Below are 17121 nucleotides of genomic sequence, written 5' to 3'. Positions count from 1 at the left end.
CTCACAGGGAGAGCTTCCACACACACACACAGGCCAAACATCTGCGTCTCTTGGGGTGTCTGTGTGGACCTGCAGGTTGCTTGCTTTGACAGCACTGTGGAAATGTAGGGATTTTCATTCACACCCATACAGTAACACACATACAGTATCTTGGCATGCGGTGTCGAGTGCCAGTAATAACATTATTAAGTGTGTGTGCGTGTGCGTGTGTGAAACCTTCTCATAGCTCTATCTGACAGGTGTTGAAAGGCCTGGTGTAGCCTGGGGGAGACTGAGGACTGCAGACTGGGGTTGGCCCTGAGAAGCTGAAGGACAAGCTCTCTCTGAAACCACCGTGTTTACACACACACACACACACATAGACACACACTCATACTTATAAACAAGTAAAACATCTATATTTCCAAATCCCCCATCCATCAAAGTCACTGGTTACATCCTCCCTGTGATAGGAAATGGCCTCATCAACAGGAAGTGATGTCTGAAGAGCATTCAGGCATCTCCTCTGTCTCACTTTTGTCCCGTCTAATTCCCATGTCAGCTACCAGTCCCGGCCTTTTGTGTGAAACAGCGGGTAGATCTGTCCGTAGGGGGACGGCCCCTTTCACAGGGGTCAGGGGTCAGGGGTGAGGGCTGGGAGGATATTAGACACTGGGGTCAGCACTGTGGCCCCCCACAACCAAGTCTTGTTCCAAATACCCATACTCAGTCAGGCATAGATGTACTGTATGCTTACTCACACACACACACACACACACACAAACAAACACACGCAGTTGAAAATACAGACACTCCTAGCACCCATTTAAAATGTGGTTAAAACCTACACTTGAGTTGAATTTGTTTCAAGTCAGGGAGAGCTGGAAATATGGAAGAAGACCGAGACGAAGAGAGAGAAAGAGTTCCTCAGTTTGTGGTCCAGCCCTGAGGCACCACGAGAGGCTGTCTCATCATCCCAACATTGGGCCCATTGTCAGGACTGACAGTCTGGTCCACCGTGCTAAACGCTGTGTTGTGCTTTTCCATTAGGGAGTTTGCATCTTTGCTAACCAGATGTCCAATGCCTGACATAATGGTTTCTTCAGGACATTTTCACTGAGAGAGTCATTTCAGCTGCAGGTGTGGCCTGTCACGACTGGTCTTCACAGATGGGCACCAACTGTGTCCGTAGGCCTATTTGCACCTCATGTTTTAGCTGCACAGAGATTGTATTGTTTTCAATGTGTAGACCTACTGTGATTCAAAGCATTGGGAGTATCTAAATTTGGTATAAGAAAGACTTTTATTATTTTATTGGGTTAGTGCAAAGGTTCTGTGTTCAGCTTTGAAGAACATTGTTGTGAAACAAAAAGGTCGGTCTGCTGACTGCATTTTGATGTTTGTCATCAAAATGAGAAATCCGTTTCATTCCCACCACTATCGGTGCATGTAACGTGCATATTTTCATGACAAAGTCGTTTTCAAGATAGTAGGCTAAATCCATCTATCATGTCACCTTCAATCTAGCCCTCTTGTGAGAGCGACGCCGCAAATACTTTTTCTCTTGTGTGCGCATGCGCTGTGTGACCATCGGGCCATGTCTCCATCTCCGCTGCTCGGCCTGGTATATGAACGGATCACGAGAAGGGAACCGCAGACGCCGATGTTGCCAACGGAGAGGGTCCCATGGAGCTAACAGCGGCTGCCACACAGTTACATTTGTGTTTCCGTTCACAATGCACTTTAGGATTTCAATAAGATGTATGTGTGTTTTAAGATAATCAGTTTTCTTCTCGCCTTCAACTTCTACGATTTGGTTCTTACTCAGGGTAAGTCCCACTTTGCGCTTGTTCCGTTTCATTCTGTAATTGATACCTCTGTGCTTACGATCGTTTCTGGGTTTTGATGAACGAGTGCACTTTAATATTTTTCGTTCAGTCCATTGCTAGTGCTATTTATGTTGCAAATAGATTGGTGATTTAAGTTTTCAGTGCGCCGAAATACAACTTGTTGCTTCGCATCTACTCGCATCCTGTGATAGAGTAGCCTAACGTTGTAAACTACTGCAAAATATATCTTAAACATTACACTTTGTATAAGCACTCAGCTACATAGGCTATTAGACAACAGTTTACACATAACACAACGTTCACCGGTTTAGGCAACATTGTAAACATGAATTATAGCCTACTATTTTCTGAACATCAGGCGAGGAAGGAAGCGGATTCATAGCGGATAGCAGTGCCTGGGGAACAGAGGGTTACCTCATAACTCTGTTGCCTAGATTTTAATTTTCATTCATGCTGTCCACCCTTTTCAACTGTCAATTGGTTCAATGGATGGTAAATAGATGCTTTAAAAACAATCTTTGTACAGATTCCACGTCGGCGATTTTCCACGTATAAAAGTTGAGAGCGTTAAATATAGCCCAGGCGGTCACCAACTTTAACTAAACTTCTCAAACAAAATGCATGGCTTGATAATTAAAAAGCACAACATCAATCTCGCACATAATGAAGTGTGTATAGCCCTCTAATAGCCCGGCGTTTTATTGCTGTTGTAAGACAACACTCCGTTTGACTTTGCATTCTCATGCTAATTCCTACAGTCAACACAACCTTGTGGCTTTTGCCATTTGGCACATTTGTTACACTTTTCACCCGTTTGGTGCTGCTTGTCAAGTAGGCTGCATTGCCAACCGTTCCCCGCTGAGGCTATGTATTTGTTAATAACATATCCAGCACATCTCCGCTACCCAGCTGAAACCTATGGAATTCCCAGATCTGAATCTTTGTGGAGGGGTTCTGAATACGGGTGGTGCGGCTATAAATTAGCATCTGGCCGTGTGAGGCGCTTTGATCTTTAGGAAAGTGCTTTAAGAAGTCCACATGCGCTCAGGATGTGGATTTAGCCGGGGTAAATAATATCGCACTAGAGTTTCTGACACGAGACATCTGTCACAATGTGTGCTACTAACATGAAAGACGGGGCAAATTTCCAGAAATTTAGTTGGGACACACATTGTCCATCGACAACATTAGTTCGGTTATTTTCAGATTAGTTGAACTTTCCGTTAGTCGTGGCGCTGCGTGCGCGGCCTCTCGACAACATCTGGAAAAAACATCAGTCCAAGGGTTACCAACGCGAGATAACGGTTTTCTTCTTTGTCTCAGTTCCTCCGTCAGGCAACTTGCAAATTCCACCTATTTAGATGACATGGTCGCTGTATTTTCGTTTCTTTTCATTCGGCATCTATTGAGGCTATAGACTTTCCTGTTTTCATGCATCTGTAACCAATTAGGGTCCTCAAAGCCAAGCGTTGAGGAGAACTGGGCAAGGAAAACTGAAGCAAATGTCTTTGCCTCAACTGAAATTTCGACAATGTCCAGTATGAACTGAATGCACGTTTTGGGATACTCATAAACCCCACAAACATGGTAATTGTTCTGCTCAAAGCCTGAAGCACATTTAGCCGCTTCTAAATGATCGTGTAACATGATCTTCTGGCACAAGGCTAGGTTTTAGGCTGCAAATCTTAAACATGTTGCATTGCCCAACACAACATCATCATATATAACCAATACATTACTCATTACCTTAACACAAACCTAAACTGAGCTTAAAAGTACGGTAACAAACGACTGAACATAATATTTATTATATGAAATAAAACCAGGATAATGATGTCTAGACAGGAATATTATCTTACCTTGTAGGCCTATGTTGCCAAGTTTTAGATCTAAGATGTTCACTTTATTAGATTATGGCCATGAGGTTTTTTGCAGTGTAATGTATATTGTATAAATTGACACAACTATAAGTTTATGCATGTGTGTGTGTGTGTGTGTGTGTGTGTGAGTGCGTGTGTGTAAATCAGCTGAGATCAGATCATCTGCTGCAACAAGGGAATATCCACTGCCATACAATTAATACAATCCACACTTCAAAGAGTCCATATCGGAACAGCCATCAGAGCTCTAGTCAGAGTTGTAGCTTACACAACCATGGAACAACATGGCCATTTGTAATGGCAGGACCAGCTGCACTGAGAAGCCCCACGTATTGCTCTGGGTCTCCAGTGTGTCTGTGTTATGGTGTGCATGGAAGCCTTGAGGGGCCTGCTTCCATCATGGCATCCCATCATCAAGCATAAACCCTTACGACACATATATGAAGCCATATAAAGGCGTGTGGCCCTGCAGAAAGGCCCCTAGGGATTGTGGGTAGTGTAGTACCCTGAGCGGCCTCAGCTGGCAGGCCGGTCTCTCAGAGCCCCAGGGGAGGAGGACAGGAGGACTCCTTATGGAGGAGAGGGACATGCACTCCTCCTTTCATCCTTTGCCAGAAAACAGATGCCCAGACTGGAGTTGATTCTTTCTCCCAGTATTCGTCCTCAACTCCCACCTCAACCCCCACCTCAGCCCCAACCATATCCCTCTTCCTCCCCCTTTCACCCCCCCCCACCCCCCTTCTCCCATCCCCTTACCTGGACATATGCAAGTCATTACACTGGTTCATTTACTTTCCAATCACAGACACACACACACACGGTCCGCTTCAAAAGCAGTTGTCCAGGACAGAAGAGGCTGTTTCTCTGCCCTGTTTGATTTCTTCTAATTGAATATGAAGTAAGGAGAGGATCAGCTTGGCCATCTGGAGGCGCTCTCTTTTTCACACACACACACACACACCCACACACACACACACACCACACACACACACACACACACACACACACACACACACATCTGGTCTCTCCGCCCGCTGATGGTGTTCAGGTGCGCCCGAAACGTAGCTTACTCCTACGTGCACGTCGCTTCACACCTGGTCAGCATGTGGGAGCTCTGGACTGGACTCCCTCTCAGCTGATACACAACCATGGGTACCACACACACACACACACATGCACGCGCACACACGGACATACACACTCGTACGCGCAGGCACGCACACCACACTCACACGTGGTACATGATGGACTCCCAAGAAGGGCACATGTCCTAACTATGGACATATAGTGTCGGGACAGAGACTGTATGTTCAGTAGTAAAACCTTCAGACTGTCCATTGTCCCTCACAGCAATTAGCACTTCACAATCAAGGTGCCAAGAAGCTGTTCTTAATCAAAGACATAGACCGTGTCACAGATCAGCGTCGCCTCTTTTATCCATTTATTTATTGTCGATGATTGTAACAGCGGCTCTTCTTTTCTTGCCCATTCGTCTCTATCTTTTCGTCTCATCCCTCTCTTTCGGTTCCTTTCATGCCTCAGTCTTTCCCAGATGGTGGACAGGGTGAACAGCTGGATGGAGATGTTTGTCCCTGCCAGGCCTTTAAGATTCCCAAAACCCGTCGCTTCACTCCTCCTCTATCTCCCCGCAGCCTCATCACAGGACAAAGTTTGAAGTGTCTTCAATGGAGAGAGAGAGAGAGAGAGGGAGGGAGAGAAAAAAAAAGCCTTTCTAGATGTGTGAAAACATTTGAGGCCCTTTTAAGTTTAGGCGCAACGCGCAGAGATTCGCTCCCATAACGTTTCAGATCGGCCTTGATCTGCTTTTAGTGGGGATACAGATTCACGTTCCAGTAACGAATCCGTTTTGTTAAAAGAGACTCCAAAGCGTCTTTGTGATTAAGCGGCCGCCCCCTCTGTGTCACGGGCAAACTTCAATCACGTTAAATTGAAACTCTAGTCAATAAAGCAAACAGCAAAGTTTACTTTATAAAAATATTTGTTTAAGATCCTATAACGTTAATTGCTTCGATCTTCAATTTTAAGATTCTCAAATTTAAAAAAGAAAGCTTTTTAAAGTTATATTTGAGTGGTTAAGGGCTGGTTTTTAGCAAGGTCAGTGGTTGGACTTTCCTCTGTTCCTCTGGCCTGTTGGAGTCAGCTTGTCTCCTCTGAGCAGGGCTGTTAGAGTCAAGGCAGGAAACAGAGCACAGGTCAATCACTTGTGCCTCTCAGACCATACCTCCACACTTCCTCTCCCTTCTCTCCTTCCCTCCTCCTTCTCTCCTTCTCTCCTTCTCTCCTTCTCTCCTTCCCTCCTCTCCTTTTCTCCTTCTCTCCTTCTCTCCTTCCCTCCTCCTTCTCTCCTTCCCTCCTCTCCAAAATGTTGATCCCTTAATGCCTCACTGCCGATGTCAGATGGCAATTAATTAATACACAGGAAGTGACCTTTGACCCCGAGGCATTAGGCTCTCTCCCCCAGAGGGTCGGGGCTTCCACCAAGGAATGCAGGAAGGAACGTAACATCAGACAGGAACCCGCTTCTCTCCAGCACTGTGTGAGAGTGTGTGTCTGTTTACGCTCCCACCAGACATAGACATTGTATACATTATGGGAAACGAATATGAGAGGTTACAGTCAGACTTCAATGTTGTTATGGTTTCTGTCTCTGCTTGTGACCTAGCTGCCTCTCTCAGCTCTGACAGGGAGACGTTTGTTGGTTCAAGTCTTCAGGAGAGGAATGAAAGGACGACAGACGAGCCAAACCTGATGACTGTGTCCACTGTCCGTACAGGAAGTGGACTAGCAGGGAGGTATGGAGGTTTTGGGCTGTTGTAGTTTCTCAGGTGGGAGTAGACAGCATTGACATTCCGCTTCTTATCGACAGCCTACTGCAGGCTGCGCTGCTATTTCCAGCCTGTTTGTCATTGTGTGAATATCACTCCGTTTTGTCCTTCAGTTTGAAGCCCTCCCTGTGTGTGTTTTATTGTTGAGAGGAAAGGAAAGTGTCTGAAGGGAACTCACAGTCTGCCTGCCAGACCTCTCTTCCTGGCTAAACCTTAGATAATCACCAGAGCTGAGCCAAGTGAATCCACAAATAGAGTCACTTGAACAGTCGATTCAGTGATTTGAATCATTTGAATCGGCAACTTATCTCAACTTTCGCAGGGGACTGGAATGGTTTAGAGCGCAGCCAACTTGATTCAGACTCGACTTACAAAACACCACCGCACGTACCTCTGTGAAGCCAGCCTCAAATAACATAAATCAAAACAGAACATGATGTTGTCGTGGAACGTTGACACGAAGGGGTAACGTTCCGAGCCAGCATGTGCGTTCTCACGGCAGTTGCCGTGGACGACGGTAATGGTTTAAAGATGGCCGTCTGCCGATCGGCATGCGTGTCTATCAGATCTTCATTTCCATACATGTCGGACGGCAGCAATTCACTTCACTGGTGTGTCAGCAACTACTCTGGCGCCTGCGGTTCATCGCCCGCCCCCCCCCCCCCCCCACCCACTCCCCCCCGCCCCCCTTGTTCACATGACTTTGATAATACACTCTTGTTGTTGTTCTTTTTAATCTCTTTTTACACCCTCCTTCTCTCTCCTTTCTAGAACACGCTTTTGTACGGTGGCTGTCAGTCAGCATTTGCACGTGTGTGTGTGTGTGTCAGCCACCAGGTGATGGATCCTCTCAGCCACCCCCACCCCCCCATTGTGTTTGCTTTGTCCCCTATTGGGGAGCCATATGTGCCCTGGAGAGGCTGACTGGATCAACACACACACACACACACACACAAACGCGCACACACACACACACATACACACATGACGGATGGGTCAGTATGGGGTCTGGATATGTGTGTGTTCTTATCTCTTTCCCCCCTCTGTTGCCCATCTGTCCCTTTACTCACCTGTCCATACCCCTGTCACCCCCCCCCAATGGGCCCTGCATCTGCTTGCAAGCTGTTCCCCTGGCCTGTAATACACACACACACACACACTTACACACTCACACACAGACAGGGGCATGTGTCTGATCTGGACTGGACAGTGTGCACTGCTCTCTGTATGTGTCCATTGTCCTGTGGTGTATGTATTGAGAATGTGCATGTGTGGAGTGTTCAGTAATGGGCTCTCTCTACAGTATGCTCATTAGCAGCAATGGTCGTCTGACTGTCTGTACATTACTGAGTACCCCCCCCCCCTCCCCCCTCCGCCATTCATCCCTCCGTCCGTTCTTTTGGCCCACATTCTTTCCCTCTCCTCCACTCGCTGTCCTGTACATTGTTAAAGAGCCCCCTCCCTCCCTCTCTTTCTCCCTCTCTCCTTCCTTCCCTCCCTCTTTCTCTGACTGGGCAGTGTCTGTCCTAGTCTATTACAACTCAATACAACACCAGAGGACACTCCTGCTTCTCCCCCTCCCAGCCCTCCTCCCCCTCTCCTCCTCCACTCTTCCTCTCCTCCTCCTGTCAACCCGCCACTCCTCCCCCTATCCTCCTCCTATCCTCCTCCTATCCTCCCCCTCTCCTCCCCCTCTCCTTCCCCTCTCCTTCTTCTCTTCCTCCACCTCCCCCCTTCCCCCTGCTCCTCTATCCCGATTTGCCTCAGTCGTTTCCTCCAGTGCCAGCAGAATAGACATATCGGCGCATTTCTAGTATTCTAGCTCCTATTGGAGCAGACACATGAACAGGGCAACCGGTGCGGTTGCCATGGCTTTTATCAACTGCCCTTGGCAACAGCCATTGGTTTGGCCTGGAGGGAACGTTCTCTCTCTCTGTTTCTCTGGATCTCTGGGGCTCTGTCGGCTGGGTTCCCCTCACCGGAGGCGGAGGGCGGGTCGTGGAGCTGCGGACAGCGTGGGGCTGCAGAGCTGAGAGGCAGAGGCAGGCTCGTGTTGCAGAGCTGATAGGCTGCCGAATTGAGGAGGTTTTGTGCTCCGCTGCACTGGCCATTGGGTCATTAAAATGGCAGCTCGTTAAAAGAGGGGCCAGGAGCCAGCCTTGTGCACGGGCAGACGGATGACCCTGTGAGGCTGCCTTCCCTCCTCTCCCCTCTCCTGTTGATGGTGACTGCTCCACTTTTTACATTTTTTACCCCTCCCTTTTAATTAGGATCAGCCTTATTTTTGGCCATTCCACCCCCTCACCGCTCACCACTCTCTTCATTTCCCCATTCCCCCACCCTGTGGTAGAATGTGGCTGTTCTGGCTTCTGGCCCCAGCGTTAGGGACAGTGAATACTGTACTCTTCTCCTGTACTGTTCCTCGCTCCCTAAACTGCTCCCTCGTCCTCTTCTGGCTGGACACACACACACACATACTCACACACTCTCTCTCTCTCTCTCTCTCTCTCTCTCTCTCTCTCTCTCTCTCTCTCTCTCTCTCTCTCTCTCACACACACACATTCTGAGAGCCAGGGGTGGGAGATGGGCTCTGCTCATCTTCAGGACGACACATTTTCACTTTGGAGCCAAAATGGATTCCAGAAGCTGTGTTGTGGCCAGGGGTTGGGGGAGAGGAGGGGGTGTCTTTTGTAACCCCCCCCCCCCATCCCCCCTCCCTTCTCTGTCTGCTTCTCGTTCTCGTTTGATCCACTCCGTTTGCCGACAGGGCCTGTCAAGTGCAGCTTTTTTAAAGTTCTTGGGCCCTAATTCCTGGCAGAGAAACACACTCGTAAAAAAAAAACACATGCACCAAAACACTCAAAAGTCTCACAGAGACACACCAAGAAGAGACTGACATCCATCCCTCCTTTCACACCTCACAACTCTGGAGGCTAGTTTGTAGTTGTCCCAGGCCGCGGGATGGGTTTAGGGGGGGGGGTAGGGGTCCCTGAGTCTGAGAGGGGGTGTGGTCTGGTTAGCATGGGAGGTGGGGAGGCCGTTATAGAAGGGGGGGCGGCCAAGAGAGCGTTCGGGGTAGGGGGGGGGGCTTTAAGAGGAGAATTCCTTTGATGTGGCTTGTGGGTGGCATTGTGGCTGTTGATCTGAACACAGGGCCACAGTAGCTAGCAGGGGAGAGCTAGCTCCAAACACTAGCACATGTTCCCTGGACGAGGCAGAGGGAGGGAGGCAGTGAGGCAGTGAGGCAGGGAGTCGAGCGCATGAGTCTAGCACATGTTCACAGTCTCCGAGTGATGGAAGGAAGAGAAATGGAGAGGAGAAAGAATGTGTATTTGCTCCAGAGAGATTGTGATCCATAAAGGAGTGTGTGTGTGTGTGTTTACTTCCATCCCCTTCAGTTTTGTAACCAGTGGTTACGCAACACCCATCATCAACACCATTGTCAGGTTGCAGACGTGCAGTGCGCAGTCAAATGGCAGTTTGTCGAGACACACGCACACACACACACAGACAGACAGACCGGGATAAACACACAGGTTCTTCAAAGGGCCGCTGCTCGGGGTGAGGCCAGAGAGAGGCAGTCTCATTGCTGTCTGGTATCTGGACCCGCGTCCTGGTTTCAATCAGGTCCACTTACGGGTCCCTCTCAGATGTCCGCTCCAGCACTGACACTGCCTCCACACACACACACACACACACACACACACATCACCGCCGCCGCAGTATTAAAACGGATGGACAAAAAAGAGGGTTCGAGAAAGAAACAAGGACAAACTTGATGATGATGTTGATTACAAGGCTAAGTGGTGCACTGGATGCAGGGGGAGAGGAGGAGGAAGAGGTCTGGTCCTAGATGAGAGGACTGAGAGCACATTATAGCGGGAGACTCTCAGAACGATGCTATTTTCTTTGGCCTGGTGTCATCAAAAGGATCCTTGTCTGTGTCTGGTACAATAATCTGTCCAGTGCACTGCATGTCGGCCGAAACCTCCCGAACTCTTTCCCCACCATGTCCTACTGGCAGCACAGCGGTGGGGCCTGTTTAGACACAGGGCAGCAACGTTGCGTGCTAAAACAGGTACCAGATGCAATGCCAGTCTCTCCTGATCCCATAATGACCCGCTAGAGCGACGTTCTCATTCAGAAGGGCGTTGGTGTAGATGCCCAGACTTACAACCTGAGGCTGACGTTAGACCAGCCATACTGCCACCTCCGGAGCCCACCTGAGGCTGTGAGGCTGTGAGGCTGATCCTGGGACTGGAGGCTGGGGGGGTGTGGGGTCAGGGGGGGTGTCTGTCTGGAATATCTCTCTGTCTGCAGCTTAGCATGGACACACTCAACAGGAAACCTGACAGGAAGGGAGAGTGAAGATTGCATGAAAGTAAAGATTAACCTGTGTGTATGTGTGTGTGTCCCACAGATCCTGCCTGCTGCAATCATGCCGCGGAGCTTTCGCCATGTAGGGAAGCATGCGATCAGGTGAGACTGCGCTGAACACTCACACACACACACACACACACACACACACGTACTGCACACCTGCAAACTCCGACCTTCACGTCCTTTTGAGTTACTGGCTGTCATAAACAAACACACACTCCTGAGCACGGTGCGACTCTCCGGGCCAAAGCACACCTTTCAGTATTATGCATTCAAAGATGATAAATAGAGACTTTGAAAAGGACGGCTAAGAAGTTTTTTTTAATCGTTCCTTTGAAGTGCAGCGATGAGTGAGTAGAGAAGTTCTGCATCCCTCCCTCTTGAATCGGGAGGAGGTGAGGGGTCTCTCTCTCTCTCTCTCTCTCTCTCTCTCTCTCTCTCTCTCTCTCTCTCTCTCTCTCTCTCTCTCTCTCTTCTCTGCCCTGTCTGTCTCTCTTTATCCCTTTCTCTCTCCTCTCTTGCTTTCATCTCACACTCTCTCTCCCCTCTCTCTCCTCCCTTTGTTCCTCTCTCATCTGTCTCTTTATTCCTCTTTCGCTCCTCTCTCTCTTCTCTTTCTCCTCTCTGTCTTCCTCTCTCTCTCATCCCTCTCCTCTTTTGCCTCTCTCTTCTCACCCTCTCCTCCCCTCTCTCCCTCTCTCTCTCTGTCTCTCTCTTTTCCTCTCTCTCCTGTGTCTCCTATGTCTCTCCGTTAATCTTATTCATTGTGGCGGAGGAATGTGTGAAGGCAGCACACGTCAGCTCCTTGATTCCTTCTCCTGGCCCCCACAGGAAGGAGGCGAGCTGTGAAAGGCTCTTTTCTCCAGCGCCAGACACAGTTGAAACGTGGTTCTGTCACTGCCACTTGGTGGGAAGGTTCAAGGGCTGACAGAGAACGGGTGAAAAGAGTGAAAGAGAGAGAGAGAGAGAGAGAGAGAGAGAGAGAGAGAGAGAGAGAGAGAGAGAGAGATGGGGTGTGGGGGGGGGGGGGCAATGTCACCCTGTCCTGGTCCCTGCACCTGCTGTTACATGGCTGGAGAGAAAAGAGGGAAATGGAGAAGGAATAGTCAAATAATGTCTGTCTAGCAATGGCTTTGAAAGTGTTTGTGTGTGTGTGTGTGTGTGTGCCACCTTGGTTCAGCACTGTAATCACCAGGCCTCTCTCTCTCTTTCTCTCTCTAATGGACGGCTGCCTCGCACGGCCGGGTCTTTGATGAGCCTAAGCTCCAGCCTCTGAAAGGAAAAAGCCACTGGCCTTCAGAAGCTCTATCTGGCAGCCTGCATTTGTTTATCTTTCAGCAAGAGAAAGAGCGAGAGCAGAATGAGCGAGAAGAAGAGAGAGAAAGAGAGAGAGAGATGAAGAAGGATCTGTCATGGGTTTGAAAATGTGCTGGCACCTCTTGGCTCATCCACAGCATTTGTTTTTAGGATGAACAGGGACAGATAGAGAGAGGAGAGGGAGAGGGGAGACAGAGGAAGAGAGAGACAGAGAGAGAGAGAGAGAGAGAGAGACAGAGAGAGACAGAGAGAGACAGAGAGAGACAGAGAGACAGAGACAGAGAGAGAGAGACAGAGAGGGAGAGAGAGAGAGAGAGAGAGAGAGAGAGAGAGAGAGAGAGAGAGAGAGAGAGAGAGAGAGAGAGACACCTACATCCATCTCACCTCTCCAGAAAGTTGACTCCGACTCCAGGCTGTGTGGAGGAAGAATGTAGTATGGATGCATGGATGGATGGATGGATGGATGGATGAACGAAAGGATGGACATTTACTAGATTAGTTAAAGCTGTCATAATACTAATACTAATATATCATATTCAGAATTGCTATTCAGATTGAATAAAGAGTTTAGGACAGTGAAGAACTAATTCTTATAGAAGAGACAGTACCTTTCCCATGCTCTGAGCGCTCCATGTCTGGGTCTGAATCTATGAATTGTAAATCTCTCTTAGCTCATTTCATGACAAGGCAGTGCAGCCAGAGACTTTTGGCAGAGCAGGGATTCTCCCAGGATTCCTACTTGTGTGCGTCTGTGGGTGGGTGTGCGTGTGTGTGTCTGTGGGGGTGTATGTCTGGTGGGGTGTCGACACAGCAGCAGAAGACTTCTGCTAGAGGTGTGGAGAAAGTAAACCTTCTTGGGTTTTGGAGACAACGCAGGGTTTTCACAAGCCAATTAAGTTCTTGTCTCGAGAGTGAAATTGAGATAGGCACAGCTTAGGAGATAAACAACAAATCTCAGCATGTTAACTGGCTCAGGACAGCCCTCATTAGCAGAAAACACATTCTTGATAAGGACTCCATAACTGACAATAGCGTTTAGAGCTTACATACTTAAAGTATGTTTTCTCAAAAGAGAGAATCAATTTATCTCAGTGGACAGCTTCAAAGATGAAACAAAACAAAAAAAACGTACGGCCTGCTTTGTCGTTGTCGGTCCACAAGTTTTACATGCGTCTCTGGCCTATATGCTCACAGCTCGTTCGCGATTGTTACCAATCAAATGAACCTTCAGCGGCTCAACAAAGCACACATCTGTCAGCTAGCCTGCATATTTTCACTGCGGCTATGCATCGAGATTCAGGGGATTACAGGAATCGGTACGGATCGCAAATCAACTACAGTCTGTTACACAACTACCCGTAAATTGCCGAGTACATTGGCAATCACAGGCCAAAGCAGTGACGGTGGTCCATAGGAAAATGTGCTCCAATCGCCTAACCCTAGTGTAAACTTGGACTAAGATGCCTGTTGAGTTTTGCCACTGAATGGCCCTCACAGTTCTGGACAAGGCTGGATCTGTGTTCAGCTTCCGTCTGAGCCATGCCAAGCCTGAGACCACACTTTCGGGTCTCACCAGTCACACAACCATCATGTGTTGCCACGGTGAGCAGTTTGACGCCACTCTCACCAACTTCTCCCCTTTCCAAACAGCTCACCACCATTAAAAGTGAATCCCGTTTGAAGCACCTACTGTCACGGCTACCTGGATACTGCCCTGAGTCGATGGTGAGTCCTTCTGTCACTCACACACGCACACACACGTCCTCCAGCCCTCCTATGGTTTAGTCGGGGCTTTAAACGGAGCTACCCAGGTTTTCATTACAAGTGGACCATCGGTCCTGTTAAGCCCTGACAGGCTTCCGTCATGTTTGGACATAACACAAACACATGCTTGGATACACACACACACACACACAAAGACACACGGGCACACGCACACACACACAGCCATTCATCCACACGTACACATTCAGGGCACACACAAGCACTTCTCCACACACACACACATACACACACACACATCCATCCACACACATAGCCCCCCCACCCGCCCCTCACCAGTGTAATTACAAACCTGAAACGTCACCCTGCTTTTCATGTTTCCAGAGCTAGACCTCACTGTAATTAACCACACTGGAGTACTTGGACGTATGTCCTGCTATAATTTGCTGAAATAGACCAAAAATAGATTTTTAAACGGCTTTCTGGATAGTTTTAACCCCCTGCCCTCCTTCCTGCCCTCCCTCCCCACCCTCAAACTCCCCCCCTCCCCCTACACACACACACACACACCCCACCACACACACACACAAACATATTCCTCCCCTTGACAGTGATGTGCTGAACTCCAGAGCAGATGAGTGTTGGCAGTGTGATGTGTGGGCCAGAGCTAGCAACAGTCAGATCAGTCAGGATCATCATTCATTCCACAGCACTTACTGGACTCCCTGCATCACAAATCATGTTTATGCTTTATGAAAAGACGTCAAACTCTCCCACCCTTGTAAATGATCCTGATGTCCACTGACAGGAACCCTTTTTCCCCAGCCAAGGGACACGTAGGAGTGTTTACAGTAATGCACACAGTGGAACCTCAGGCAGGATCCAGTTTATTTAGTTGATCATCCTGCTTAGGGGAAGGGGGGGGGGGGTCATAGATAGGGTTCTTTCGTCAGGAGGAAACCGATTGTTTTCGTTAGTTTTAATATTATTATTATTAATATTATTATTAATATTATTATTATTCCTCTTCTCCTTGCGCCACAATAACTCAACATGGTATTAGTAACTAATTTTCTAATTTGGCACAGTGATACTACATCTGAGTGGGTACCCCCACACCAACTATGGGCCACATCAGACCATAGGGGGCGCCATAGGAAACGCCCAAAAGTCAGATTTTAAAGTGATAGCATTTCCACCCCATTGCTCAAATTGTTCTGAAACTTGGTGTGCATGCCTTATTTCTCATGGCAAACAAAAAAGCCTCAAGGACCCATAAGGTCCACCTGTGGATTTTCCTGTACAGTGATAATTTGGGAAAACCTTCGAAATTCCTCTTCTCTTGAACCAAAGGTCTAATTAACATGACATTTTGTACAGATATGTATCATTGACGTATTTAAATTTTTTACTTCTAGCAATTGAATAAAAATGGCTGAAAGGGGTTGCCTCAATGCCTCATTGCCTCAATATGTTTGTGTCACTAAATCAAATTTTGAATGATGGGTTTTCAAACCTAATAGGTTTTAAGGTGACACTCCCCTGAAGTACCATAAACAATCCAGTTCCTGAACTTTGTGTATTCCATGCCTGGGAATGGCTCAATTGGCAATTGAATTAAATACAAAATGGCTGAAAGAGGTGTATTTATGTAAATGTACAAATTGCCTCAATTTCTTTGTGTCAATAAATCAAATATAATTTTGACTGATGGTTTTTCTAACCTAATAGGGTTCAAGATGACATCTCTCTGAGGTACCATAAACAAATTCACCTTGGTATGTTAATATGATTGAATTAGAGCTATTTCAACCTTGGCTGAATCTAACAATGCTTACCACAGGACAAACAGCTTACTTTTTTGTACAGTAACTGAACACTGCAATACTCAACACTGAGAACAGCTCAATGAGCCTGAACGGTGATCTGCAAAGTATAAGGTCGTAGGTTTGAATCCAACCACACTGAGTTGGTCTTAAAAATGAATATATGTTTAGTTAAACAGGATGACATCGTTCTGAAGTACCATGCGCAATTTCACCTTGAAATGTCAAAATATCATTGAATTACAGCTGTTTAAACTTTGGCTGAATCGAACAAGCCATGCTACAGGAGATAGGCTTTTTTTTAAATAGAAACTGACCAGAATTTCTCAGCCTTGCGGGTAGCTCAATGGGTTGAAACGTTGGTGACCTCTGTGGTAATGGCTCTATGATCACTGTAAATCAGAAAAAATTGCTCCAGATTAGTGTGAATTGATAAAATAACTACCCCAAACCATCTTTCGAAGTTTTAAATCCTTTGGGAAGCAGTTACGGAGGGAACACACATTCTTAAAAATCTTTATTTTTTTGGGGGTCACACATTCTGACGGTCGTCAGAAATGGTGACCTCTGTGGTAATGGCTGTATGATGACTCTAAATCAGAATAAATGGCTCCAGATTAGTGTGAATCGATTAAATAACTACCCCAAACCATCTTTCGAAGATTTAAATCCTTTGGGAAGCAGTTACGGTGCAAACAGACATTCTTAAAAATCTTTATTTTTTTGGGGGTCACACATTCTGACGGCCGTCAGAAATGGTGACCTCTGTGGTAATGGCTCTATGATGACTCTAAATCAGAACAAATGTTTCCAGATTAGTGTGAATTGATGAAATAACTACCCAAAACCCTCTTTCGAAGTTTTACATTCTTTGGGAAGTAGTTATTTTAAGCATTATAATTGTATGTTTAGTTAAACAGGATGACATCGTTCTGAAGTACCATGCGCAATTTCACCTTGATGTGTCAAAAGATCATTGAATTATAGCTGTTTAAACTTGGGCCGAATCAAACAATCCGTGTAACAGGAGAAACAGCTTTAGTTTTGTATAGAGAAACTGACCACATATTCTCATCCTTGCGGGTAGCTCAATGGGTTGAAGCTGGGTCCTATAAAGTGCATCTATTGTACTACTGAAGAAGGAACTTTTATTTGACAACTTCCTTTCTTCCTCCGGAATGTTGAATGTTTGGTTCAAACGTATATCTAATGAGAAAATCTTAGTTAGTTCTTGTTTCTCATCAATAACGTACATTCTCCACTCTCCTAGCTTGTGTGCATGTGTTCCCCCACTGAACCCCTAACACTGCCACTGACCTCT

General features: G+C 47.2%; 1 protein-coding gene across 1 annotated transcript in view; it reads left to right on the top strand.

Moving 5' to 3' along the window:
* Positions 1-1607: 1607 nt before the first annotated feature.
* The window catches only part of reck (reversion-inducing-cysteine-rich protein with kazal motifs), a 32947-nt gene continuing 17433 nt past the window's right edge, over positions 1608-17121 (top strand). Inside the window, exons 1-3 of the mRNA XM_084703703.1 lie at positions 1608-1808; positions 10976-11034; positions 13903-13977. Coding sequence (XP_084559829.1) covers positions 1739-1808; positions 10976-11034; positions 13903-13977 — 204 coding nt within the window. The 5' untranslated portion in view covers positions 1608-1738. The remainder of the gene's footprint in view (positions 1809-10975; positions 11035-13902; positions 13978-17121) is intronic.

This window comes from Hypomesus nipponensis, chromosome 8, assembly GCF_054491055.1.
Source record: "Hypomesus nipponensis isolate SF chromosome 8, ASM5449105v1, whole genome shotgun sequence".
NCBI classification, from domain to species: domain Eukaryota; kingdom Metazoa; phylum Chordata; class Actinopteri; order Osmeriformes; family Osmeridae; genus Hypomesus; species Hypomesus nipponensis.
The sequence above is the reverse complement of the archived record's forward strand: the minus strand, read 5'-3'. Positions and strand labels throughout refer to the sequence as shown.